Consider the following 26,526-nt stretch of genomic DNA (forward strand, 5'->3'; position numbering starts at 1 on the left):
ATGTAACACTAATAATAATACCATATAATAATATTAATTATATATTCTTTATTACATATAATATTACTAATAATATTATAGTATAGTTCAATAAAGTAATATATAATGCTAATATTGTGCTATGCTAATAATATAATATATTGTATGTACATATAATTTGTAAGTCACTCTGAGTCCCCTTTGGGGTGAGAAGGGTGTGATACAAATGTAGTAAATAAATGCAGTAAATAAATAAATAATAAATAAATACATTTTAGACTTAGGCTCGCCCAAAGTCTGAAATGACTTGAAGGCACACAACAACAACAACAACAACAAACAACAACAAACCTAATTAACTTGACTATCTCATTGGCCAGAAGCAGAAGCACACTTCCCATTGAAATCCTGATAAATGTATGTTGGTTAAAATTATTTTTATTTTTAAATATTGTATTGTTCTTTCATTGTTCTTGTTGTTGTTGTTTTGCACTACAAATAAGACATGTGCAGTGTGAATCAGAATTTGTTTGTATTTTTTTTTCAAATGATAATCCGGCCCCTCAACAGTCTGAAGGATTGTGGACCGGCCCTCGGCTTAAAAAGTTTGAGGACCCCTGGTTTATATCCATACCTCACAACCTCTGAGGATGCCTGCCATAGATGTGGGCGAAACGTCAGGAGAGAATACTTCTGGAACATGGCCACACAGCCCGAAAGACATACAACAACCCTGAGTTTGGAGGAGTTTTCAAAGTTGGAGAGTTTAGCCTTTGGAGGGAGGAGGAGGAGGAGGAGTTGGCAGCGCCCCTCCTTTGGAGACAAAAGCCTCACGGGAAACAAAACAACTACGGGGAGGCCAAGCGGGTTGTTGAGTGCCGAGTTTGAGATGTGTGTGTGTGTGTTGTGTTTACCGGGCAGGAGGCGCAGCGAGGGGCCTGGCAGGCAGAAATACAAGTAAGAGGAGGAGAGAGAAGAGGAGGCGGCGCTGCTGTTGCTGGAGCTCCCCCTCTAGCCTCCCTCGCAGTCCTTCAGCAGTGAAGCAGAAGCCGCCGCCTGTGGAGCTGAGTTTGCCTCCGCGCTCTGCCTGCCTCATGTCTCTGCCGGTGGTGCTGCCGGGCTCCTGCTGCCCTGTGTCCCGCCTGCCGGCGCTGGCGCCTTCCTCCTCCTCCTCCTGCTCGGACCCTCCTCCTCCGCCCCGCCACCACCACCGCGGGTCCCGCTCCGCCCGGCTGAGGCCTCCCCGCCGCGCCCCCGGGCCCATTTCCTCGGGGCCGCCGGCTGCGCCTCTGCTGCTCCTTCCCGCCAGGCCCCTGCTCTCCCTGGGGCTCCTGCAGCTCATGCTGGGCGGCTGCATGGTGGCGCTCAGCTTCGGGGCGCTCTCGCTCAGCAGCTCCCCGCAAGTCAAGAACTCCTGCCCCTTCTGGGCCGGCGCCTCGGTGAGTCAGTCAGCACGGGCAGGCCGGGATCCCGCCTTCATCTGGCCTGTCATGTTTTTAATTTACACCACCATAGCATCATGCAAAATATCTGAGTGTGTGTAAACAATATACAGTATATATCAGGCATGGGCAAACTTGGGCCCTCCAGGTGTTTTGGACTTCAACTCCCACCATTCCCAACAGCCGGTAGGCTGTTGGGAATGGTGGGAGTTGAAGTCCAAAACACCTGGAGGGCCCAAGTTTGCCCATGCCTGATATATACTAACATGTATACAGGGTGGGCCAAAAAGTCACAGTATTTAATAACTTATTTACTTGTTTTTTCATTTATTATAACTATATACAATGTATGCGTACAGCCTATATACACGCATATTTACACACGCACACACAAGGTGGGCCAAAGAAGTCACAAAAGCGTTTCAATATTCAATAACTCATTTTTTCTGTTTACTATAACTTTATGTACTGTATATGCAATTTATACACACACACAAGGTGGGCCACAGAAGCCACAAAAGGGTTTCAATATTCAGTAACTCATTTTTTTGTTTACTATAACTTTATGTACCGTGTATGCATAGGACCTACGCACACACATATTTATACAAACACACACACACAAGGTGGGCGAAAGAAGTCACAAAGGGGTTTCAGTATTTAATAACTCCTTTATTTGGTTTTTTTTTGTTTAATATAGTTTTATATACAGTGTATGCATACGATCTATAACACAAACACATACACAAGGTGGGCCAAAGAAGTCACAAAGGAGTTTCAATACTTAATAACTCTATTATTTGTTCTTTATAATTTACTACAAATTCATATATAGTGTATATATAGGACCCATGCGTACACATACACATACACACATAATGTGTCAAAGAAATCACAAAGGGGTTCCAATACTTAATAACTCCATTATTTGTTGTTTTTAATTTGCTACAACTTCATATATAGTGTATCCAGTAGAGTCTCACTTATCCAACATAAACGGGCCAGCAGAACGTTGGATAAGCGAATATGTTGGATAACAAGGAGAGATTAAGGAGAAGCCTATTAAACATCAAAATAGGTTATGATTTTACAAATTAAGCCCTAATACATCATGTTTAACAACAAATTTGACAGAAAAAGTAGTTCATTACACATTAATGCTATGTAGTAATTACTGTATTTACTAATTTAGCACCAAAATATCACATGCATTGAAAACACTGACTACAGAAATGCGTTGGATAATCCAGAACGTTGGATAAGCGAGTGTTGGATAAGTGAGACTCTACTGTATATATAGAAACCATGCACACACACATATACACAAGGTGGGCCAAAGAAATTACAAATGGATTTCAATACTTCATAACTACTTTATTTGTTGTTTTTCATTTACTATAATTTCATATACAGTGCATATATAGGAGCCATGCACACACACACAGGTATATACACACATACACAAGGTGGGCCAAAGAAGTCACAAAGGTGTTTCAATGTTTAATAACGCCTTTATTTGATGTTTTTCATTTACCATAACTTAATATACAGTTTATATATAGGACTCATGCATACACCCCCACACACATATATACAAAGTGGGCCATAGAAATCACAAAGGGGCTTCAGTACTTCATAACTCCATTATTTATTGTTTTTCATTTACTATAACTTCATATAGAGTGTATATATGTATATATGGGACCCATGCATAGACACATACACACACAAGCTGGACTAAAGGAGTCACAAAGAGGTTTCAATAATTAATAACACTTTTATTTGTTTTTTTCATTTATTATAACTTTATATACAGTGTATGCGTATAGCTTATACACACATGTTTATATACACACACACATACACAAGGTGGGCCAAAGAAGTCACAAAGGGCTTCAATACGTAATAATACAGGCAGCTCCCAAGTTATGGACAAGATAGGTTCTGCAGGTTTGTTCTTCAGCTGAAGTTTTACAGGAAATGTTTGTTTAAATCAATTTTAGAAAATATAGCATTGAGGAAACACAGTCTGAGAGTGATGAGCTTCAGAGTTTTATATTGTTACTCCAATTCATGGAACCATCTAACCGTGTGATCTCCTGCCACTTTCTGTGAGGTGTTGATAGAATATAATTCTGCTTTTGATAAATGCTGATTTCTGTTGATTTTCCATATTACACCAGCTTGGTTTAATATAGACCCTTTCCCACACCAGATTAATTTATCAGATTTGGTAGCTACTTTCATTTCATGGACTTCTATAACAACAGCAAGAAGTATTGTTTTGTGTATTGTCTTTGTTAAGTACTTCTTATCCTCGACACAAACAAGAAAATATTTATTTCCATGGAATTTTCTTCTCATTGAGGATCAGCTCTTCTGTGTGTTCTTTCTCTCTCTTTGTGGTCATGTGGGTTTAAAAACATGTTAATTGTCAGAGTAATTGATACGCCCTTACATCTCTAACCAATACAATAGTTATTATTTCAGGAAAGGAGCCTACAGTGGCGCAATAGGTTAAACCCTTGTGCCAGCAGGACTGCTGACCGAAAGGTTGGCGGTTCGAATCCAGGGCCCAGCTTCCCACGCAGGACATGAGAGAAGCTCCTCATAGGATGGTAAAAACATCAGGGTGTCCCCTGGGCAATGTCCTTGCAGATGGCCAATTCTCTCACACCAGAAGTGACATGCAGTTTCTCGGGTCGCTCCTGACAAAAAAAAAAAAAAATCAGGAAAATTACATGTTACCAACTATTGTATAATTTACTTTCCAGTACTTTCTAGAAGTAATGATCAATTATCATGAAATTTTAATTTAATATTTTAAACATATATTGTATGTACAGAAAGCCCTAGGAAATTCATGGGGTTGGCATAAGTTGACAGTCAACTTGAAGGTGCACCCACACAGAGTTTGATGCCTATAATGAAATGCATGGTAATGGGATAAAATGTGATTTTCTCTTGAGAGAGTTATTAGGGTACTAAATTTTCTTTCCTAACTATGAGGCTTTCTATTGAAGAGACTATATATAGCAGGAATGCATCGAAGGGAGCAAATCTTACTGAACTTTCAGAAAAGACAGATTCCTGCTTCAAGGGAATATAGTGAAAACATAGAGATCTAAATACCCACCATCGGTACATAATATGCTGTTTTCCATAACTTATTGAACCATAGTTCCCATCGTCCCTCATTCCTGACTGCTGATTGGGTTAAGGGAAATTGCCCCCCAACAACCTCTAGAGAGCTGCTCATTCTCTTTCTTCATATAATCTGTGTGTGTGTGTGTGTGTGTGTGTGTGTGTGTGATATACAGAAAACTAAGAGTAAGTGATTCCATACCATTGGAACTACATGAAAATAATATTGATTGATATGCTGGTGGCAGAGTTTTAGCTGCAGCTCCTATTTCTTTTTATAAGGAGGTAATATTTTTAACAACCTTGCCAAACATTTTATGGCCATGCTATTTGGGGGAATTAACATAGGCCAACAAATTTAGATATGTTTGCTTTTGCGAAACTCTAGTTAACTATAAGCATCTGTTCTGTAGAAATAATAGAGATGGCAAGGAATAGTATTGCTTTCTGAAGTCTTGTGATCTTTCAAACAGATGACTGACACTGTCAATCATCTGACAGGTTCTGCTCTTGTATGAACAAGTCGGGGCCCACGAGGACACAGTTTCTTCTAATTAATATTAGCTACTAACAGAGTCTGCCATCTTTAATAGATTCAACAATCTATGTCATCTTCTGTAAATTAAAGTTTAGTTTTTTAAAAAGAAGTAAAGTAGGCTCCATCTACACTGCTCTATGAAATCCAGATTATCTGCTTTGAGCTGGATTATATGGCAGTGTAGCTTCATATAATCCAGTTCAAAGCAGATAATCTGTATTATATGGCAGTGTAGATCCAGCCTCAGCTAAAATTATTGCGATTATGAATTATCACAATGCTGTATATTGTGGGAATACATGATTGCAGTTGTGAATGTGTAATCCAGAGTTGTGCATCCATAACTGATTTGTATTCACTATCTCCATATATTCATGATTGTGGTAATTGTGTAAGGAATATGTAGGGATTGTAAAAGTAGTCCAATCCCGATTCACTAAACAGCAGTTGCTGCGTGTGATGGATATCTGTTTTGTAGATGGGGATGCAGCAGATTGATGTTTCCACTTACCTCCTGCTAGTGATCATTGGTGTGGCAATCAAAAGCAGGATCACTTAACACAATTTCTTCTTGTACCAGAGATTACTGGTCAGTGAGAGGATGGAAAAGTGAGACAGCTGTGTCCCAGTTGACAGGAAAACCTCTCACAATGGCTGCTGCTTAGTAAGGCCATGCTTACTAAGGCAGGACTGAGATAAACTACTCACTGTATAAGCGGTACCTGTGTGTAAGTTCACGTCATGTATTAGTTGGGGGAAGGTTTTTGGGGTGAAATTATGGATTTTGATATGACGCATGAATAAGTCAAAGGTCATTCCATAGAGAAGGGAAAGGACCAGTTGCACATCAGGAAGCCAGTGTTGTCCCTGACTATCACTGCCATTTTCCCACCCTGGCATTCAAAAACACCATAAAGCTCCTGCCTTTTGATGTTCTGTTCAGAGAAGGAAATGGTTCCTTTTTTGATAAAAATTATGGTATATTTGACCTCTCTAAAGAATATAATTATACAGATCTTTTTCATACAATCACCTACACATTTTGAATTTTAAGTTAGACATTTGAGAGGAGCTCAGAGATTAGAAACAATTCAATTTTCTATCATTTGTGATATTACCATTGCTAAGACTGTGACAAATTTTGGTTCCTCTAGACATGTATCAATTTTCTGAAAAATATCCTATTATACATTAATATTAAGATTATTATCAATTTAATTTAAACTATATTAATAGGAATAGTGACACCAAATGTGAAGGACTTTTGCCCGCCAAAATCATTCAGAGTTCAAATAGAAACTGTTAAGTGATAACAGAAAACCCCTTATTTCTAACACTGTCCATTTTAAGGAACCTTGTGCTGAACAACATAGAAGCTTGTGCATGTTTAGGAAGGATTTTGGGAACTTAAGTTATATTATACAAAGAAAGTCTAGCTCAGTGTCGTAAATACCAGCCTACCCCTTTGCCCCGCCTTGTGATCTGTAGATTATTGGATCACAATTCCCATAATTTCCAATCTTCTAAGCAGTTATGCTGAATGAGCAACATAACAGCTTGTACCCAAGTATGTTTGGAGGGTGCCATGCTAGGAAAGGCAGATGTACCCTGTTTTAGAGGTTCCAAAGCTTCTCAGTATTAAATTTAGGATAGTTGATCTTTGCTCTGAAACTGAAGTGTGACTGTTTCCTTCTTATGCACATAACTTTTAGATGGACAAGATAGTTAAATAAAATTGGTGACAGTCCCAGGATTTCTTCCCTCACCATCCCCACAGACTTCCTCTGTATCGAACCAAGATGGAGGGTGGACGTGAGACATCAGGCAGAAGGTTTTTTAAAATAATAATCACTCCTTTATGCACTGAACTGTATATGCACACATGCAAATATCTTAATATAAATATAAGCAGATTCGCATGAGCGCATATGAGGTTCAGCACATAACAAAAGGAATTTAAAAGGAAAAAAAACTTCTGCCAGATTTCTTTCTTCCCCCAATTATTTATTCAAGCTCTGATGAATACTATAAAGTTTTTTTTAATGAATTTCAGAGATTTCTAATTGCTCTCCATTTGTGCTTCCTTTAAATCAGCTGTTTTATCTGTTTCACAGCCCACTCAGTTGAACAGCTGTTTTGGGCTTTTAAAAAGTGGACATATGCAGGAGCAGTCTCCATGGGGGGAGGGAAGGAAATAGTGTGTTTTTTGCAAGTATAGGGATATACAGTGAAGCGAGTATGCGCATTTTCTGGCCAGAATTGGGATAAAAGGGGACCCTTTTTACCCTGTATTTTTTGTCCGTTGCAATGCATCAGCATGTATTTACTGCTAGCATCATGTAGACACCCCTCCTTTTAATTCAGGAAATCCAGTGTTTTAGGTGCTGTGTAGATGGGCCCGCCAACTCAGAGAAAGGTAACAAACTTCTTCTGAACAAATCTTGCCAAGAAAACCCTGTGATAGGTTTGTACAGATGGATCATACGAGCGTTAACCACAGTTGCAATCTGAATCCTCACATTTTGTTTCAGAAATGTGGTTGTTTTCCATTGTTTTTTTCCAATTCTGGAAATGTTTCAATAACAAATTCACAAAGTTGTTGCATATTCAAATTATATTATAAAAATGAGATCAGAACTGTGCTTAAATCCCTTTGATATTAATGAATAGTTGTCTCATTGACTTCAGTGGAATTCAAAAAATGATTTCAATGGTATTTGAACATGTCTTTTTAGAGTTCTAAGGTGAGATAAGGATATATAAACATTGATAAGATTTTTAAAACCCAGTAAATCTAATAACATCAACAAGAAGCAAAAAAAATCTGAAAAGGATGTAAACTTTTATATATGCTTTGATGGCACTTTATTTTATTTTTATTTTTGCAGGTCATTTTATCAGGAATTATAGGATTAACAACATGGAAGAGACCAATGATTCTTTTGGTAAGTGTCAGTTAATATGGTAAGAGTTTTCATTAAAATGTAACATTGCAACAAATTGTATGATTTTTATTGATTTCATAGCAAAATGGTTGAAAGAGAAGCAAGGTTATAATTTCTGAGGACAAGTAGTCTAAATTTTGAAGGCGTAAAGTCATATTACTGATGATAGTAATGAGACCACCATATTTCATTGATTGTAAGATGCAACCCTATTTTGCCATTCAATTTTGAGGAAAACGTTATCTTCAAATGCAGGATGCATTCTTTTTATTTGAGCCTTGTTTTTTTTATTAATCCTTATCCCTTTTTGTTTGCCTCCCTGCCCAGCTGTCCTGGGCAGCTCCTGGCAAGTCTCCCTGCCCCTGCGCCTACTGCTGCCGCCACCTCTCCACTCCTATGTTTGGGGTTTCTTCCCTCTCTCCCTCCCTCCTGCTCTCCAGGCTGCTGCTGGCCTAGTTGCTGCTGTCTCCCTAATGTTGCTGGGTTTGCCTTAAAGGGAAAGGAGGGGGTAGATATCGGGAAGGTGGTATTGGGCTGCCATGGGACTGATTGTGATCTACACCAATGTGTAGATGTGGCCTCAGTGTTTTAGTCCTGTAATAAGTTTTGTGTTTTGCTTCATATCATCTTATATGTTTCCTTATTATTGCTTCTCATAATACTTTCTTGTGCGTCTGTAACTCCTGTTCATTTTATTTTTCTAAATCATACCATTCATAACCCTTTTGGTACTAATGTTGGAGAGTGCTCCCTGGTCAAAATGGTCCCTTGTCAAGTGGTCCCTGGTCAAAAAAAGGCTGGGAATCACTGATGTAGGGCAAAAATGAGCTGCTGCAGCAGCAACAGCAACCGGATATTAATAAAAGACAGAAAATTCACACTTACAGTAATGAATAAATAATAATGTATGCCAAGAGTAAACTTAATGTACAGTTCATTCTCTGCTTTGATTTAATCCAATTTTTTATCTCACAACTCCTAGAGAAACTTTATCACATTGAAGCTAAAACTAATTAACTAAAATTTACAAATGTGAAAGTAGTGAGAAAATACTGTGCAAACTTATGTATTTATGTATAGTACCTGATTTCTGCTGGAACAAACATGGTCTGTGCATACTTGTGTAGGTGGAAAATGTAGTGGCTGTTGCTGAAACAACAATAACTGGAGAATAAAAACTAGTACTTGATGACATGTTTTTTTAAAAATTGTAAAAGTTATGATTTATGGATGGAAGTGTCTTCTTTCCCACTTCCAAAACATTTTCATATTCTTTTAGGATGTTAGTGGCTAGAAATTTAAAATTTTCAGAACATGGGTTTGGATACAGATATAAGTGGAACGTGCTTCTTTCAGCTTCCTTCAGTTTGTGTTTCCACAATTGCTCTTCACGCCTTGTAGTCTCTCATGTCCTGTTGTATAGCATACTATTTTTTAAACTGTGGGTCTCAAATGGGTTCCCATTAGCTCAATCGTGGGGTCCCAAAATTGCAACAGGACATGAGAGGTTTCTGAACATCACCTAGTGGCAGTTTTAGACATTTAGAGGAATCTGTTGAGCAGGGTTACAGTGCTCTCTGGAGAAGATGCTTCAGCTGTACTTCATAAAAAGGAAAATCAGCCTATTTAGCAGAAAATGTTTGATTTTTTAAATAACTATTTTATATACCTATATATCTGGGATCACATTAACTTTTCTTGGTCCGAAAGGGGTTATGAGTGGAAAAGTTTAAGTGGAACACCTTGCTCAGCAGGCTCTTAAAATGAGTGATTTTTGAAGGAACGAAAAGGGATTCACTGAAAACTAAGGCAGGAAAGCATTGTTTTATACCTTTGCCCACCATTTTCTAAATCTAAGCTGTATGCTTGTCTCCTTTTTGATGTACCTTACCATACCATTTGTTTAAATCTTCAATCTGCTTGATTTTCATGGTTCAACTAATATTTGTATGAGGTTTAACTGGAATTCCCTAGACCTGTGGTTCTTAGCTGGTGAGGGTGACAGTGTCCTCACAGAGCATTCACAAAGGCTTAAATGTTAATAGTTTTTATGGTTAAAAGAGGAAAGAATGAAGATGAACAGTCATATATTGGTCTCTAAGAGCAGGAGATGTTTGCCAGTGATAGATAACATCTGTGTAAGTTTCATCATAATATCTTAAACTGTTCAAAAGTTAAGAAAATAACTGTTTGATAGGAAAAAAACATATTCAGTGCTTGCTACTTCTGCACTGTGTGAGAACACATAAGTGAATGATGTTGGGTAATTGAGAGAAAGCATATTATTAGCTACTGGTCATGCAGCCAGATGACACATTTGTAGCTACACTAAACAACATGAACAACACTTTGCTTGGAACTTTTGTTTGCTACTCAGAATTCTGTAGCTGCCTCAAGAAAGTTCTCAAAGAAATGTATGTATAAAAGGAAGACCTTACTGCCAGTTAGATGGCAAGTACTCACTTGCTTGGAGGTTGGCCTAATCCCCCTCATTGTTTGGGATGGGGAAACATCAGGGAGCCAGAAGCCATTTGTCAGAACGAGTGGTGAGGAACAAAGAGTGAAATCCAAACTTAAAGCTGAACCAAAGGACCAGAAGTTAGAACCAAAATACATAGAAAGGGATAGGAACACATCCATGCTCAGAAAAACTTTGTTATTCAAATAAGGCTTGATTAGAGCAGGAAACTATCTCATTTTAGTTCTTATCCAGGAAGATCAAGTAGCCTACCAGGGTTGGCCTCCACCATTTGGAGCTTGAGAAACATAACAGAGAAATGCAGAAAAGTGAAGACTGGTTCACTGTATAGGTTGGGAGGTTTGGGTACAGGTAAGGAGTTAAATTCAGCAAACCTCAACATTTTGAGGTCTTTTTGGAGGCATTTGGAAATACCTGTGGACTCTGAAGGATCTCCTGGAGTCTCATGCAGCCCACAAACTGCCCTCTAAACCTGTTTTTTATTATTGAAAGATAATAACACATGTTAGCCATTCAAATCAAACATTTGCATTTATTTTCAGAAGCTTTGGAGGTTACGCTGTACATGGATAACAAATAACAAGGAACAACTATGAATAAAAAGTTAATTGACTAAGCATTGCCAGATTTGCCCCAGATTTCAAATATCTCTTAAATACTTAAAGCCAAGAATATCTTCAACCACAATACATCTCTTTATTCAAACATCACTGTGGAGTGTTCTGCACAGACACTTTAGGTAGTCCCAGGTTACGAACAAGATAGGTTCTGTAGGTTTCTTCTTAAGTTGAATTCGTATCTAACTAAAGACAGGTCCATTTTTTAAGTGTAACTCCAGCCAAAAAATGTTTGTTTTAGTTTTCGATTGTGTAGGAAAAGTGTAACACCTCTGTAATGTTTGTTTTGCTGTCTCTGTCTCTTTTCTTCCTCTAGGTTAACTTGTTTGTTCTGCTTTCTGTTATCTGTGTTCTCTTGAACCTGGCAGGGTTTATTCTCGGATGCCAAGGTGCTCAATTTGTGTCCAGTGTACCTCGATGTGATCTGGTGAGGAGACATTTTACCTGATTATGTCTGAAATATATTAGATAGTACCATTTCTAATACAAAGTTTTATTGTGTTAAAATTCTTATAATACAAAACACAGTATATCAAAACTAGAATGAGAAACATAACTTTGTCTTATATCTTAATATGTTTTTGTTTTCCCTTTTTTTGGCTTATTTGGGGTCTCAGAAAAGTGGTAACTATATCAGATGATAAACAGATTCATCTGTTGGCCTTGTCTCTCTCTATTAAATCCTGTGTCTGATCTCACATTTCCATCAGCCCCTGGCTTACCTGATTAGTTTTTATCTCCAAATGATCCCCAAATTAAATCTTGGAGTGGAAATGCACATTGGATAAAACATTTAGTTCCACTGAAAATGGCACACACAGGATGTATTTTTCCCTTCTGTTACTTTGACCACAGTGGATGTTTTAGTAACAAGTAACAAAGGCCTAGAAATTAGCCTTCATAAAAGTGAGGGGGTGTTATAAAGTGGCATGAAGAGAGCCACTGGGCCTAATAATCAAATTTTCTGATTTGGCTAATGGAACAGATCCTCATATTTTACCTTGAATTTTATATTCCTTGCTAAAGCTGGAAAGATACATTGGTCAGTTAAGAATTTGAGCAGTTTCCTCAAAAAAAGATAAGTAAAGATTCACAGTCCTGGCTTGGAGGGTTCTTACAAATCATAGTAGGTCAAGTCAAATGTTTGCCACTCTAAACTATTACAACCTAGGAAGTACTTTGTGAAGTTCTGATTGAAAGGAAAGCAAGGTGCACCTGAACAGAGTGTGCATTAATTGTCCTAAATGCTACAGATTTGAAGAGCAGCTGGTTTCAGCCATTAATGTTTCTTGAGGCAAGGATATATCCTCCCTGCTTTTGTTCATGAAACTTTGTCAATCTATATATATAAAAGAGTGATGGCATCACGGCAATTCACAAAACAACAAAAGTACAGGCCCCCCAACCTCAAAATTTGACAACACAACCCATCATCCACGCCTCAAGGTTGATACAACAAAAAGAAAAGAAAAATAAAGTCCTAATTAGAGGGAGAGCAATAATTTTTTTTATCCAATTGCTGCCAGTTTAGAGGGCTAATCTCTGCCCACTTGGTTGCTTAGCAACCAAGGGACAGCCAGGTTTCAGTTAGGGGACAGGCAGATTTAGGCCTCACTTAGACTTCTTCCACAGATTATCTAATTTGCACTGGATTATATGGCAGTGTAGACTCAAGGCCCTTCAACACAGCTATATAACCCATTTATAATCTTATATTATCTGCTTTGCACTGGATTATCTTGACTCCACACTACCATATAATCCACTTCAGTGTGCATTTTATACAGCTGTGAAGAAGGAGCCTCATATAATCCAGTTCTGAGCAGATAATATAAGATTATCAATATACAGTAGAGTCTCACTTATCCAACGTAAACAGGCCGGCAGGATAAGTGAATATGTTGGATAATAAGAAGGGATTCAGGAAAAGCCAATTAAACATCAAATTAGGTAATCGTTATACAAATTAAGCATCAAAACATCATATTATACAACAAATTTGACAGAAAAAGTAGTTCCATGCGCAGTAATGCTATGTAGCATTTACAGTAGAGTCTCACTTATCCAACACTCGCTTATCCAACATTCTGGATTATCCAACGCATTTTTGTAGTCAATGCTTTCAATATATTGTGATATTTTGGTGCTAAATTCATGAATACAGTAATTACTATATAGCATTACTGTGTACTGAACTACTTTTTCTGACAAATTTGTTGTCTAACATGATGTTTTGGTGCTTAATTTGTAAAATCATAACTTAATTTGATGTTTAATAGGGTTATCCTTAATTCCTCATTATCCAACATATTCGCTTATCCAACGTTCTGCCGGCCCATTTATGTTGGATAAGTGAGACTCTACTGTACTGTATTTACAAATTTACCACTAAAATATCACAATGAATTTAAAACACTGACTACAAAAACATTGATTATGAAAAGGCAGACTGTGTTGGATAATCCAGAACATTGTATAAGCGAATGTTGGATAAGTGAGATTCTTCTTTAATATGAAATAATTACTGGGATAGAATAATGCAGAACAATATAATCTCTAAAACCAGGACAGTAAATAAACAGGGGAATTCCACACAGGAAACAATCAGGGCCAGCTAACACCTCCCAACAAAGTATTCCCATCATCAAAGTCTGGCAAATCCTGTTTTCTCAGGGCCACAGACAGTAGAAGCACATAAAATATCGCAAACAACACCACTCTGAAAACAAGGGAATTCCAGACAGGAAACAATCAGGGCCAGCTAACACCTCCTGACAAAGTATTCCCATCATCAAAGTCTGGAAAATCCTCTGTTTTCTCAGGGCCACAGACAGTAGAAGCACATAAAATATCGCAAACAACACCACTCTGAAAACAAGGGAATTCCAGACAGGAAACAATGAGGGCCAGCTAACACCTCCCAACAAAAAATTCACTCAGGGAGGAAACAGCCAGGCTTTAAAGCTGCAAGGCCATTACATCCTAATCATTTTTCCTAATTGCAGCATTCATACTTGCCTCCAACAAACAAAAAAACCAGTCAGAAATATTGTATATTCACAACCTTTAGGAAATAATATCCCCTGATGGCGCAGTGTGTTAAAGCGCTGAGCTGCTGAACTTCTGGACCGAAAGGCCATAGATTTGAATTGGGGGAGCGGAGAGAGCCCCCACTGTTAGCCCCAGCTTCTGCCAACCCAGAAGTTCGAAAACATGCAAATGTGAGTGCATCAATAGGTACTGCTCCGGCGGGAAGGTAACGCCGCTCCATGTAGTCATCCCACATGACCTTGGAGGAGTCTACGGACAACGCCGGCTCTTCGGCTTAGAAATGGAGATGAGCACCAACCTCCAGAGTCAGACACGACTGGACTTAATGTCAGGGGAAAACCTTTACCCTTGACCTTAACTACCACCAATTCCTCAATACTTTATTTCCCATACCACCAGACTTCGCCACAGCAACGCGTGGCCGGGCACAGCTAGTTGTCCTATATATTGATGGGACTGTATGTGTGTGAGACAAAAGGCTCAAATATATGCAGATTTACTTCAAAATACATTGACTATGGAGCTGTAACATGAAATGTTCCTTGGGTTAATTAAGAAACCAAACAATGCCTCTAGTAAAAGAGGATTAATTTGAGACAAAGCAGGAAAACCCTGCTTTATTCCGAATTAATTTGATAACCCATTAGACCTGCGCCTTTGTGAAAGGCGTGGGTCTAATGAGCTATGGGCCCTGTGGGTATAGGCCCCCTCATAGTCCAAGGACTATCTGGGAACCTGTCCATATACCCATCTTGCACCTTTTGGGTTCCTGGAGCTCAGAGATGTGAGATAGCACCCACCCCTTTCCCAAAACCCCCCACAAACCCGTAAAAATAAAAACAAATCTTACCGGGAACCATTAGGCCTCTGTTCAAGCCTGATGGAACATACCAATGATGTGCAAGAAGACAGGGAGGATCACTCCTATCCCCGTTTCTTAGTACTACAGTGGTATATTCCAAAAAACATGCCGAAAGACATAACATAAAGGGTTTTGGACCCCCAAAACATTTTAAAGGGTTTTTAGGGGTGACTGGATGCCATCCCAGTAGTTACCAGGATGAGGCTGCCTCACTGGGAAAGCATGGTTTTTTTAAGGAGTATGTGGACTTTAACCTGCGACGAAGCAGGTTTTTTAAACCCTCTTTTGCACGGATTAAAATACTGTCTGGAAGCGACCCCTGAAGAACAAAGTTTAAAAATTTTAATTTCTAATCACACTACTTAGGCATCTCCATTGAGTAAAGTACTCAATGTTAGGCATTAAATAAGAAGGTTTAAAGGAAGAAGAGTTTAAAGGCTTGAAAGAGTTTTTAAAATCACGTAATCAAAACTCTGAACAACAGATATGTCTTCAGGAGCATCCATCTGATCAGGGATAGCTTTTTAATATGACAGATTAAAAAAAATCTCAGTTATGAACAAAATAAGTAAAATGTGGCATGTAAAATAGATGATACTTGTTCAGCATACTAGTTGCTCATGTAATTCATTAAGTGTCCTTAGTAAATTGTTTTATTGATTTTAATTCTTGGATTCTTTCTAAGAATGCACCATGATATCTTTTATTGTATGTTGTAAAATTTACTTTCAAATGACTAATTCATAATTCTCTTTACCTTCCTTAATATTAAAGGTAGATGTGGGTGAAAATAAGTTTTGTTTCTGTTGTGAAGAATTTCTACCAGCCAGATGCACTGAGAAAGAAAATGCACTGAGGTTGTATCCAGTGCAGTCATGCAGTGCAGTTCATCTTCTCCTCAAGGTGAGGTCATCATCTAATATTGACTGCATAGACAATGAATAATCTGCAATGAATATTTATCCTGGTATTGTATATTTCTTTATACAAAGTTATACTGATTTCTTTCAGACGTTCTTCCCCCTGCTACCCTCTCCCACTTTTAGCATTTCATTATTATTTTTAATTCAGAGCCTGAATGGCTTAGGGCAGGGATGACATCATTTTAATCGAGGGCCACATCAGCCTTGTGGTTGCCTTCAAAGGGCTGTTGAATCCATGGACAGAGAGTCAGTGGATACAGAGCATCACCTATTATTTTTTTCACATAGTGTTCAGTGCTCGTTACTTTTTACCCAGTTTAGGTCCCCACGTGTTATTTAACGACAACTGCTGTCACTTTTTATTACCCATTATGCGGACTGAGAATAATGGGAAATGCAGTCCAATAGTCCTTTTGGTTCTGAGGTTGGGGAAAAGTTAAAGGACATTTTAGTGTCAGACATCATATCCACAAACCATGTATCTAAATTCACACCCCACAATTATGACTAAATGGAACAAATGGGAGTCTTCCAGATGTTATTGTATCACGAATTCCACCATGATGGGTAAATGATGAGAAATGTAGGAGTTGTAGTCCAGAATCTGCAGGGGCACACAAAATGACATGGCGTTTCAGATTTGGCTCACAAGTCCTGAGTTTGACATGTGTGGCTTAGGGGGAGAAAATGAAGCGAAGGGCAACATATAAAATGTATAGTGGGCAAAGCTTAGAAGATAGCCTCTGCGCTCATCAATATGTAATATATAATTTTGGGCAATAAATTGCTCAGATCAACATAACAAGTCCTAAAATAAATTAGTTGACTCTTATTGAGCCTCGCAGTCTCCTGATGTCCTTTCCCAACAATAAGAACAGCTCAAAAATTACCTTGAAATACATCAAAGAAAATCTAAAAGTGACCTCCAGGTTGCAAATTTGGATGATTTTCAGTGGCGGATTCAGCAATGCAGGCTGTCAGGGGTGCACAGGGCAAACATTGTTGTGGCACTTTGCTCAAATCTGTAGAACAAATGCTCAGTTTATAAAATAAGAAGAAAACAAATATGATGTAATAGTTTGAGTGTTTGTTAGACTGTGATTGTGGACACAGGGTTCACATGCAATATAGCTATGGAAATTCACTGGGTGATCTTTGACAAATCATATTTCCTTAGCTTCAGAGGAAGCTCCCCCCCCCCCGCCCCCCAAACAAATCTTGCAAGAAACCCTTTTGATAGGTTTGCTTTAGGGTTGCTGTAAGTTGGAAAACAATTGAAGGCTTCACACCCATGTATTCCAGTATGAGAATGTAATGTGAAAGCCACAATAGCCCTGGAACTACCGCGGGATCCATCCACACAGCCCAATTTGCTTCTTTGTGCTCTGTTGGACTGGGGAAGTGAAGAGGAAACCCACCCCCTCCTTAAAACCTTAAAAATAACATAAGCACTTACCAGGCTGCCATTATGCCTTTCGTTGTGCTTTTTGGAACGTACCAGTGTAGCGCTAAGAGACCCGGGGGAGGGGGGGATTTAGCATGTTTCCCCACATTCTTCTTCTGGTATTTCACAATTATACAGCTTGGGTCCAGGTTATTTGGAGGATATGTTAGAACACTAAGTCCTTCGCAGTAGGTAGAAACATACCTCTGCCATCAGGTGTTCAGTGAGTGATGAGGGGCAGGCTGTTGGGGATGCTATGAATGGGATTTGGTGGGGCGGTGTTTAATTTTTATATGTTATTTTATTGTATTTTAACTTTCAGACTCATGACACAAAAATTATATTTTTTAAATTTTTATTTTCATATGTATATGTATTGGCCTTGTTTTAACATTATATTGTACAGGGTCATTACAAAAAAATGCCCCGGTTTCAAAAATTCATGGTAAACATTTTAGTGAATGTCCATGTATAAAACCTACATTAATGTGAAGCGGAAGTCTTCAAGATTTTTTCCACACTTATATGTGCTGCCCTGATGGGGTAATTGCATGAGTGGCTACCAAGCAGTATTTGTGCATCCGGCAGTGCAAAATAGCTGCAACTCAGCATGAGAAGGCGTTCTGTATCCTACAGTTTTGAAGCATGAAGTCTAATTACCGTGCAACGGGCATTTAGAATGCACTATTGGAAAGCAGCGCCAGATGGAAAGGTGATTAAATACTGGTTCTCACACTTCAACCAAATGGGCTGCTTTTGCAAGAAGACGTCACCCGACTGCCCGAGCTGTGAGTGCCATTGACCACGACATGCTGCAACGTGTGTGGCAGGAGCTGGGTTACCATTTAGATGTGTGCTGCATGACTAGCAGCAGCTATATTGAACATCTTGGAGTGTGGAAAAAAACTTGAAGACTTCCCCTTCACATTGCTGTAGGTTTCATATGTGTGCATTCACTAAAACATTTACCATTAATTTTTGAAATTAGGGGCATTCTTTTGTAATAACCTTGTATTGCATCATGTCATTGTTAGCTGCCCTTGAATCCTTACAGGGAGAAAGGTGGGATAAAAATAAAGTATGTAATAGACAATCTTTTTTGTCAGAAGAACCTTCCCATCAACAATGTAAATCACCCCAGAGAGAAGGCCTATAAAATGGTAGTCATGCTACACACATGCTTTTCTTTCAAAGTAGAGATTAGCCATGGGGAAGATACTGAAAAGGCACAGTATTTTAAATAGTATGAACAATTTACTTTGCAGCTCTAGCACTGCAGCTTAGCTTTTGTAGGAAGGTTTGCACAGGAATCTTAAGAAATGGCATCCTGTTGATTCATCCTATCTACAGTTGACCCATTCAATTAAATCTTAAATGGTGAGTCAACACAAAGGTGCATTTTATTGATTCATTGTGTTTACTCTAATCAGGTCTAGCAACAGGATTCAAGTTATAGAGTATAATCCACAGTAGTTAAAATCTAACAATGTTCTGTTCTTGGAGTCTACTGTACAAAGTTTGCATGCTTGATAGAAAATGTCCAATTTTCAAAACTGACAAGCATTAAAATCTGCTATTTGCTTACTCTTATATGTTTAACTTTTATAACCCCTTTCTTGTCTTGCAGAAAGTTCTGTTTGCTCTTTGTGCTCTGAATGCTTTGACCACAACTGTGTGTTTAGTGGCAGCAGCTCTTCGTTACCTGCAGATATTTGCAACAAGAAGATCCGGCACAGTAAGTGAGTTCAAGGCACAATTTAGTTTATAAAAAGCAGAGATGCTTTAAATGCAGAGGGTCCAAATTTTTTTAAAGCAGGCATTTTTTTCTTGTTAGGAAGAACCCCAGGTTTGTGCAGAGGAAGTTGAAGAACAAGCCCATATTTCTGATCCAGAAGATTTTGTACCACCTGTTCCACCTCCATCTTATTTTGCTACATTCTACTCTTGCACGCCTAGGATGAATCGCAGGTAAAGGGTCCAGACTGAAATTGCTCTAAATATTATGGGTCGATGTGTGGATAATTGATTTAACGGCAACACTTTTACTTATTATAGTAGCCACTTTTCTAAAGAGTCAGGATTTTGTTTTGATTCTTATTTCAGTTGCCTGAGTGCTATCTACTGTAATTCTAGACTGCCTGCAGACTATAATTTTGTGGTTTTCATCTCTGAGGCTTGTGACATTTGACATCACTCAAAGTGATTCAGCTTTCTTGTAGGTAATCTGGTGAGGTTAGGATGACCTTTATAGAACATAGCTACCCCACCTACCTACTTTCCTCTGTCTGCTCCATAGATATTTGCATACTCCGTCTGTTCGTTCCTTTCTCTTGGAGAAATATAGGGCCACAATGGACTCTAGCAGTCAGTAAAAATTAGTTACATTCTTCAATACAGATACATGACTCTTCCTTGCTTCTATTCTATTACTTCAGACCTGCAGTATACAGTGGATCCTCCAGATCGGTGAACTCCAAATCTAATTGATTGTGGATCATCACACCCCATGTTATTAAATGATGGTGATGTGGACAGACTGAAGCACATGCATATATGTTGCCATTTAATAATATGGGGCATGATAATCCATGTCTTTTTCTTCTGTGTGGGATCTTAGAACAAAACTCCTGCAGATGTGGCATGTTCACTGTGATGACACTTGTTCTCCCCCCCCCCCCCCACCCGCTAACATCTCATGTATTATTTTACAAATTGCAGTATGTTATGTTTATATACTCAGGCCTCTAATCCTCAATTTCCTAGCAGTCCTAAAGACAAAGGTCATTTGCTCCATAGTATTTTTGTCTATTTGAGATTAAGTGATAAAGAAAAGAGTAAGTGCTGGAGACTGTCCATGATAACTGTATTTGTTATTTACTTGAAGCAATTTTGTCAAGTATTTTTGTTTTGCCTTCACTGTTAAATCTGGTTTTAAAGTCTATTTATAATATTTGTATATTTACCCACTCTCTTCCCCTTAAGCAGCAGGGTGTTGTAGATAAAATAAGTACAAAAGTTTGAGGCCTGGTGCACTTTTTGTAAAAATAGTAATGAGGAAGTCAGTTTTTACCTTTAGACATTTGGTTTATACTAGACACTGAAGTAAGCAAGCTATCTGCAAACCTTTGTTTTGTCCATGCTTAGCATTTCACTGCAATCCACAATTTTCTTGTCTTGCTAGTAATGAAAATGCTGATTAAGTAATTGTTAATTAAGATAACAGTGTTAACAGTTAAGGGTTACACAAAAGCTTTCAAATGAAAATATAGCGAAGAAAACAAAGGGAATACTCATTAAAATTGAGAGTGAACACATAATTTTCTGATGAAACAGAATAGCAAGTTTTGTATGAGGGGAAAAGTGTTAGTTCGAATAACCATTTATCGCTTCCATGGCTAAATTCAGTATTATTTACATCCTACTTTAGTATTTATTTATTTGTTTATTATTTATACCCCATTTTCTTCCTCGAGGGGACTCAAGGCAGCTGTCTAACACTTTGATACATTTACAGCAAAGCAAATACAAAATTTAAAAAACCCCAATTAAACAATGTTGTGCATATTAGGTTAAAATACAGTTAAAATACAATAAATACAATTAAAATGCATTTTAAAACACCCAATTCCCCAGATGTCAGCACAGATATTTTAAGCAAAAGTGTCATGAAAGCCAGCTGTTAGTATAAAGAGAAGTGAAAGTATCTAGCATATTGAACTATCCACTGTGAAGGCAGAAAACCAAGGAGAATGCTGGGGCAGGCTGGGCTCCAGTTAAGCTCTCCCTATAAGGATGTGAAGAGACTGGGATGGTGAGTAGCAGTCCTTGGCTTTGCTGTGGATCTGCAAATGTTGTTGATCTCCAGCTCCCATCAACCCTGACCCTTTGGTCATCCTGGCAGAGACTAGAGTCAGAGTGAAACAACATTCAGAGGACTGTATGTTCCCTATCTCCATAGCTTGTCATTTCTGTCTTCTGTCAGACAAAGATATTTTTTTACTTCTGACTAGTAAGATAAGGGGGAATTAGCTGGGCTTGGGCTCCACTCCTTAATTTGTGTCTGATCTGAAAATTTGAAACTGACATCAGTAGTGGTCATAGCCTCCAGGATATTACAGTACTATATAATGTACAATCCAAGCCAGCTCTTAGATTAGATTGACTTCATCTATGTCTACATCTTTCCTTTTCTTCTTTCCATATAAGACAGTTTTACAATATGCCTAAAGACAATTTGACCACAGGGATTTACTGTATGAGGTAGATGCAACAGTAGATACTGTCTCATGAAGGAAAATGGAAATTGCTTGAATTAATGGAAAGTAAATGTATTGTCCAACATGAAGGACTACTCAGCTGTTGGCTATTTCTGCCTCCTTACTTACTTTGGCTGATATACCATGAGTCATTTCTACATGTCTTGCTTTCGTCAAAATTGAATACATTGCAAGGAGCATAGAACAAAACCAAACCTATATTTGGGTGAAATCTGAACAAAAATGCTCTCAATCCTTTTTCTAGGCCTCAAATTGCTGTACTTCAACTCAGTCAAATTTTGACATTATGTTGACACATCTTTGAGTCATCCCATTTTTTAAAAAAGCAATCTATCACCCACCAGCCCTGAGCTTTGAATTCTGCAGATAAGGTGTAAACAAATGTTAGAAACAGAAGAAAAAATAGGGATGCTTTCCTCACCACAGTAAACTTTCAATTAAAGTAGCATATGGACATGAGTCTGATTTTTCCAAGTACAGGGTTATTTATCCTTTAATATGGAAAAATGTCAATATTGGTAAAAGTGTAGCTATGTCCTCTGTCAAGGTGAACCAACCAAGGTGGGGCAGTTAGTGTTGTTTAAGAAGGCAAAAGATGAACTTGTGAGCATCTTAAACATAAATAAAACCACACAAACCTGCATAGGCAATTACATGTTCGCTTGAAAGTAAAGCAGGGTATAATTTAAATTAGAGAATTACATAATCAAAAAAGCATGAGCAGAGAGTATCAAGACTGCCCTAAAATTAGAATAGTGTTTCTCAAATTCTCTGCTCCTCCACGTGTTTTGGACTTCAGCTGTCATAAATTCCAATCATCTTACCAGCTGTTAGGAATTGTGGGAGCTGAAGTCCAAAACATCTGGAGGAGCACCGTTTCAGAAACTCTGGAATAGAGGGTTGAGCCTCCTCTGAAAACATTGGGCAAATTGAACCACCAAGACTTCCATGTAGTTGAGACTTGTTAAGAATGATGAATCAGAAATGCATTGAATGATCAAGTGCATGTGTCTGTGCATGCAGGGATGCACACATAAACACAAATAATAAGAGAACTGTTGTAGTTGAATCTTTCGATTAATAACCAATACTTCATGCAGTTTATATTACACAGACAGTCACCAAGTTACGAACAAGATAGGTCTGTAGGTTTGTTCTAAAGCTGAATTTGTTTGTAACTTGGAACAGGTACATTTTTAAAGTTCCTGGTTTGAAAGTGCCATTTCCTGTTTAATTGTGCAGTTTTTACCTTGAAAATAGCTGTTATTCTCCAGAAACTTTGTTTTTGTGTACCACAAACTATGGTAAATTGCTTGAGTCTCCATAAAGGCGCTTCCAGGCTTCACTTAAACGTGCACCAAAGGGGGTTTAAGAAACTGGCTTAGGTGTGTGTTTAAGTCTGCACACCTCCCCCCGAAATTCGTGCTTTCCCAGAGGGGCGTCTAGATGCCCTGTCGGTACCCTCCAGGAGTGCACCAAGACACCCAGAAACTCCCCCTAAAAGGCCCGTAAAATGAAAACAACTTACCCAGCCACCATTAAAGTACTTCTGGAGTCTTCCTGGCATGTAGAAATGACGCACCAGGAGTCGGGGGAGGGTAGGAGCGATTCTCCTCACCCCCACCCCCACCCCATTGCCTGATGTGTCGTTTCTACATGCCAGGAGGACTCCAGAAGTACTTTAATGGCGGCTGGGTAAGTTGTTTAAATTTTTACAGGTTTTGGGAGGGGGGTTGGTGCCATCTTGGTTTTCCGGCTCAAGAGGGCTGTGTACATTGGGCCCATACCTGGAAACACCTGGATCTTATCAAAGATCTGGGTCTTACCAGGTATCAAATTAACTTGGGAAAAAGCAGGGTTTTCCTGCTTTGTCTCAAATTAATTTGCTTTTACCGAAGGCGTTGTTTGGGCATCTCTGGTAAAACTACAGGAGCTCCCTCATTTTGAGCCATGTCTGAATGGACCCTGAAATATTCATTGCAAAATGTGCTGCAGGATGTCCTGTAAAAGCAAAGTTTTTGCAGTTCGATAAACTTTCCCCATGTTTTAATGAAAGAGCTAATTAGGAAATTACATGTATAACCCAGTAACAAAAAAATATGTTACATAGTGTTGTCATAAGAGTGAGAAATGTGAATGGAGACTTTATAGGCACCTTTTCATTCACTTAACATGGCCGTCCAGATTTTCCCCTTTGATTGATATTTTAATTCTATATTTCAGTTACTAAATTCTGTAATGTTTCACACACGCATCTGAAGAACTGGCCAAAAACAGCCATAATTCACTGGCATTCCTTTGTTTTTATAATAGTTTATTTCCTTTTCAGTTGGTTATTTCAATGCAATATGTTCTGTGTTTCAATTGTTTTGTAAAAGCTTTATTGCTAGTATGTAAAATTAATAATAACCTGACTGCCTATGTTGATTGCACATGTATATACAAACCCCTTAATAGTAGTTCTAGGTGTCCTATGCAGAAGGCTGTTTTTGGGAAGCTGCCAAGGAGTAGGCAGAAATAAACATGTTTTGGGGAAAAAAAATCTTAATTGAGGAACAGATGTGACTGGCCAGACTACAGAAGTTAGCACTAGTTGCTTTGCAAATATTGTTTGTACATAAAAGAGCAGGACCCTTTAAAAACAAAGGAATGCCAGTGAATTATGGCTGTTTTGCCCAGTTCTTCAGATGTGCAAGTCAGTAACTGATCTTTTTATATTAAAGTGAATTACCATATATACTTGAGTATAAGCCAACCCGAATATAAGCCGAGGCACCTAATTTTACCACAAAAAAACTGGGAAAACATTGACTCCAGTATAAGCCGAGGGTGGTAAATTTCAGAAATAAAAATAGATACCAATAAAATTACATTAATTGAGGCATCAGTAGGTTAAATGTTTTTGAATATTTACATAAAGCTCAAATTTAATATAAAACTGTCCAACTCTGATCAAATCATTATTCTCATCTTCTTCAATGTGAATGTGCTTATGTATCCTTTTAATAATAATAGAGTAAAATAATACATGTAATAATAAATACAGGAAAATAATAAATGCAATAATAATAATAATAATAATAATAATAAGATCAGAGTGAAATAATAAGTATCTTAATAATAATAATAAAAATAGAGTAAAATAAATGTAATAGTAGCAACAATAATAGACAAAAATAATAAATGTACCATATATTCTCAAGTATAAACTGACCCAAATATAAGCCAACCAGGACCCTCTCCCGAGTATAAGCCAAGGGGGGCTTTTTCGGTCTTAAAAAAAGGGCTGAAAAACTAGGCTTATACTCGAGTATATACAGTATATATAAATTATCAAGTCTATAGGGTGATACTAGATCTCTGTATAATGAAGTATTGTACACATTCTATCTTATGAAGTGTATCTGAAGATTTTTTGGTAAGGTTTATTCAAAGAAGATTTGCCATTGCCTTTTCTAAGTCTGAGTGTAATAATGACACAGAGTTACCCATTGGGGTTTTCTAATTGAGAAGGGATTTGAACCCTAATCTCCAAGGGTCTTAGTAAAACACTCAAACCACTACAGCATACTGACTCATAGTTAATTATACACAGCTGTATGCATATTTGGCAAGATGCTGACACATGTATGTAAGTCAATTCACTGGGAAATCAAGCATGCAAATAACATATAATAATAAGCTAGAAAAAATAGGGGATTTTCTTAAATAAGACCAGACAACTGGATTTTTTTCTCCATCTTCCACTTGCTTTATCTACAGGTGTGCAGAAAATGTTGTCAGTTTTTAGTGAACTAATTTGATATGGCAGAGAGAAGACATGTCCCTGTGGTTACCAGCAATGTCACAAACAGTAATAAATAGGTTTCCATAGAAATCCTGTAAATATGTGGTAGGTGACAGATGGGAATGTTTTCAGTAACAGGCAGGGGATGTGGCTCTGTATTTTGTACTTTAGACTTAATGATTTGACTTTGAGATGGCCGTATTTGTATTACTTTGACCATAAAGCATGCTTCTTTTTCCCACTTCTGTCTTGTGCTTTATGAGTGATTCTGTCTTTTCTCTGTGTTAACATAACATTAAATTGTTGCACCAGCGTGATGGCCGAAGTAAAATTGAGTTCATTTTTATTGCCATCATGTTAAATCCAATTATTCTGGAACATGCAACTTTTTGTTATAGGAATAAAATATCAATGTAATAATAAAATTAGCATATGTAATCATGTATGTCTCCCCCAACTATAAAATGTTTTTGAAAATAAGGAGAAAACAACAATGGCGTCTGCCCCAGTGAATGAATACCAGCTTTGATCAGTGCTGCTCCCATCATTATCAATGTTCACTTCAAGGGGGCAGGCTGGTTCCCAAAATCTAACTTTAGTGACCCCTGCTGCTGCTGCTCAGTCGTTTAGTCGTCTCCGACTCTTTGTGACCTCATGGACCAGTCCACGCCAGAGCTCCCTGTCGGCCGTCACCGCCCCCAGTTCCTTCAAGGTCAGGCCAGTCATTTCAAGGATACCGTCCATCCATCTTGCCCTTAGTCGGCCTCTCTTCCTTTTTCCTTCCATTTTCCCAGCATCGTGATCTTTTCCAAGCTTTCCTGTCTCCTCATGATGTGGCCAAAATACTTCAGCTTTGCCTCTAATATCCTTCCCTCCAGTGAGCAGCTGGGCATTATTTCCTGGAGGATGGACTGGTTGGATCTTCGTGTGGTCCAAGGCACTCTCAGGATTTTCCTCCAGCACTAGAGTTCAAAAGCGTCTATCTTCCTTCGCTCAGCCTTCCTTATGGTCCAGCTCTCGCATCCATAGGTTACTATG

The 26,526-nt window shown here is 38.3% G+C and overlaps 1 protein-coding gene across 1 annotated transcript in view; it reads left to right on the plus strand.

The window, feature by feature from the left end:
- Positions 1 to 755: 755 nt before the first annotated feature.
- entrep1 (endosomal transmembrane epsin interactor 1) overlaps positions 756 to 26,526 on the plus strand; it is a 48,936-nt gene continuing 23,165 nt past the window's right edge. Inside the window, exons 1-6 of the mRNA XM_016991024.2 lie at positions 756 to 1,418; positions 7,992 to 8,048; positions 11,461 to 11,571; positions 15,832 to 15,960; positions 19,052 to 19,159; positions 19,259 to 19,392. Of these exons, the coding sequence (XP_016846513.2) occupies positions 1,074 to 1,418; positions 7,992 to 8,048; positions 11,461 to 11,571; positions 15,832 to 15,960; positions 19,052 to 19,159; positions 19,259 to 19,392 (884 nt within the window). The 5' untranslated portion in view covers positions 756 to 1,073. The remainder of the gene's footprint in view (positions 1,419 to 7,991; positions 8,049 to 11,460; positions 11,572 to 15,831; positions 15,961 to 19,051; positions 19,160 to 19,258; positions 19,393 to 26,526) is intronic.

The sequence above is a fragment of the Anolis carolinensis genome, chromosome 2 (assembly GCF_035594765.1).
Source record: "Anolis carolinensis isolate JA03-04 chromosome 2, rAnoCar3.1.pri, whole genome shotgun sequence".
NCBI lineage: Eukaryota > Metazoa > Chordata > Lepidosauria > Squamata > Dactyloidae > Anolis > Anolis carolinensis.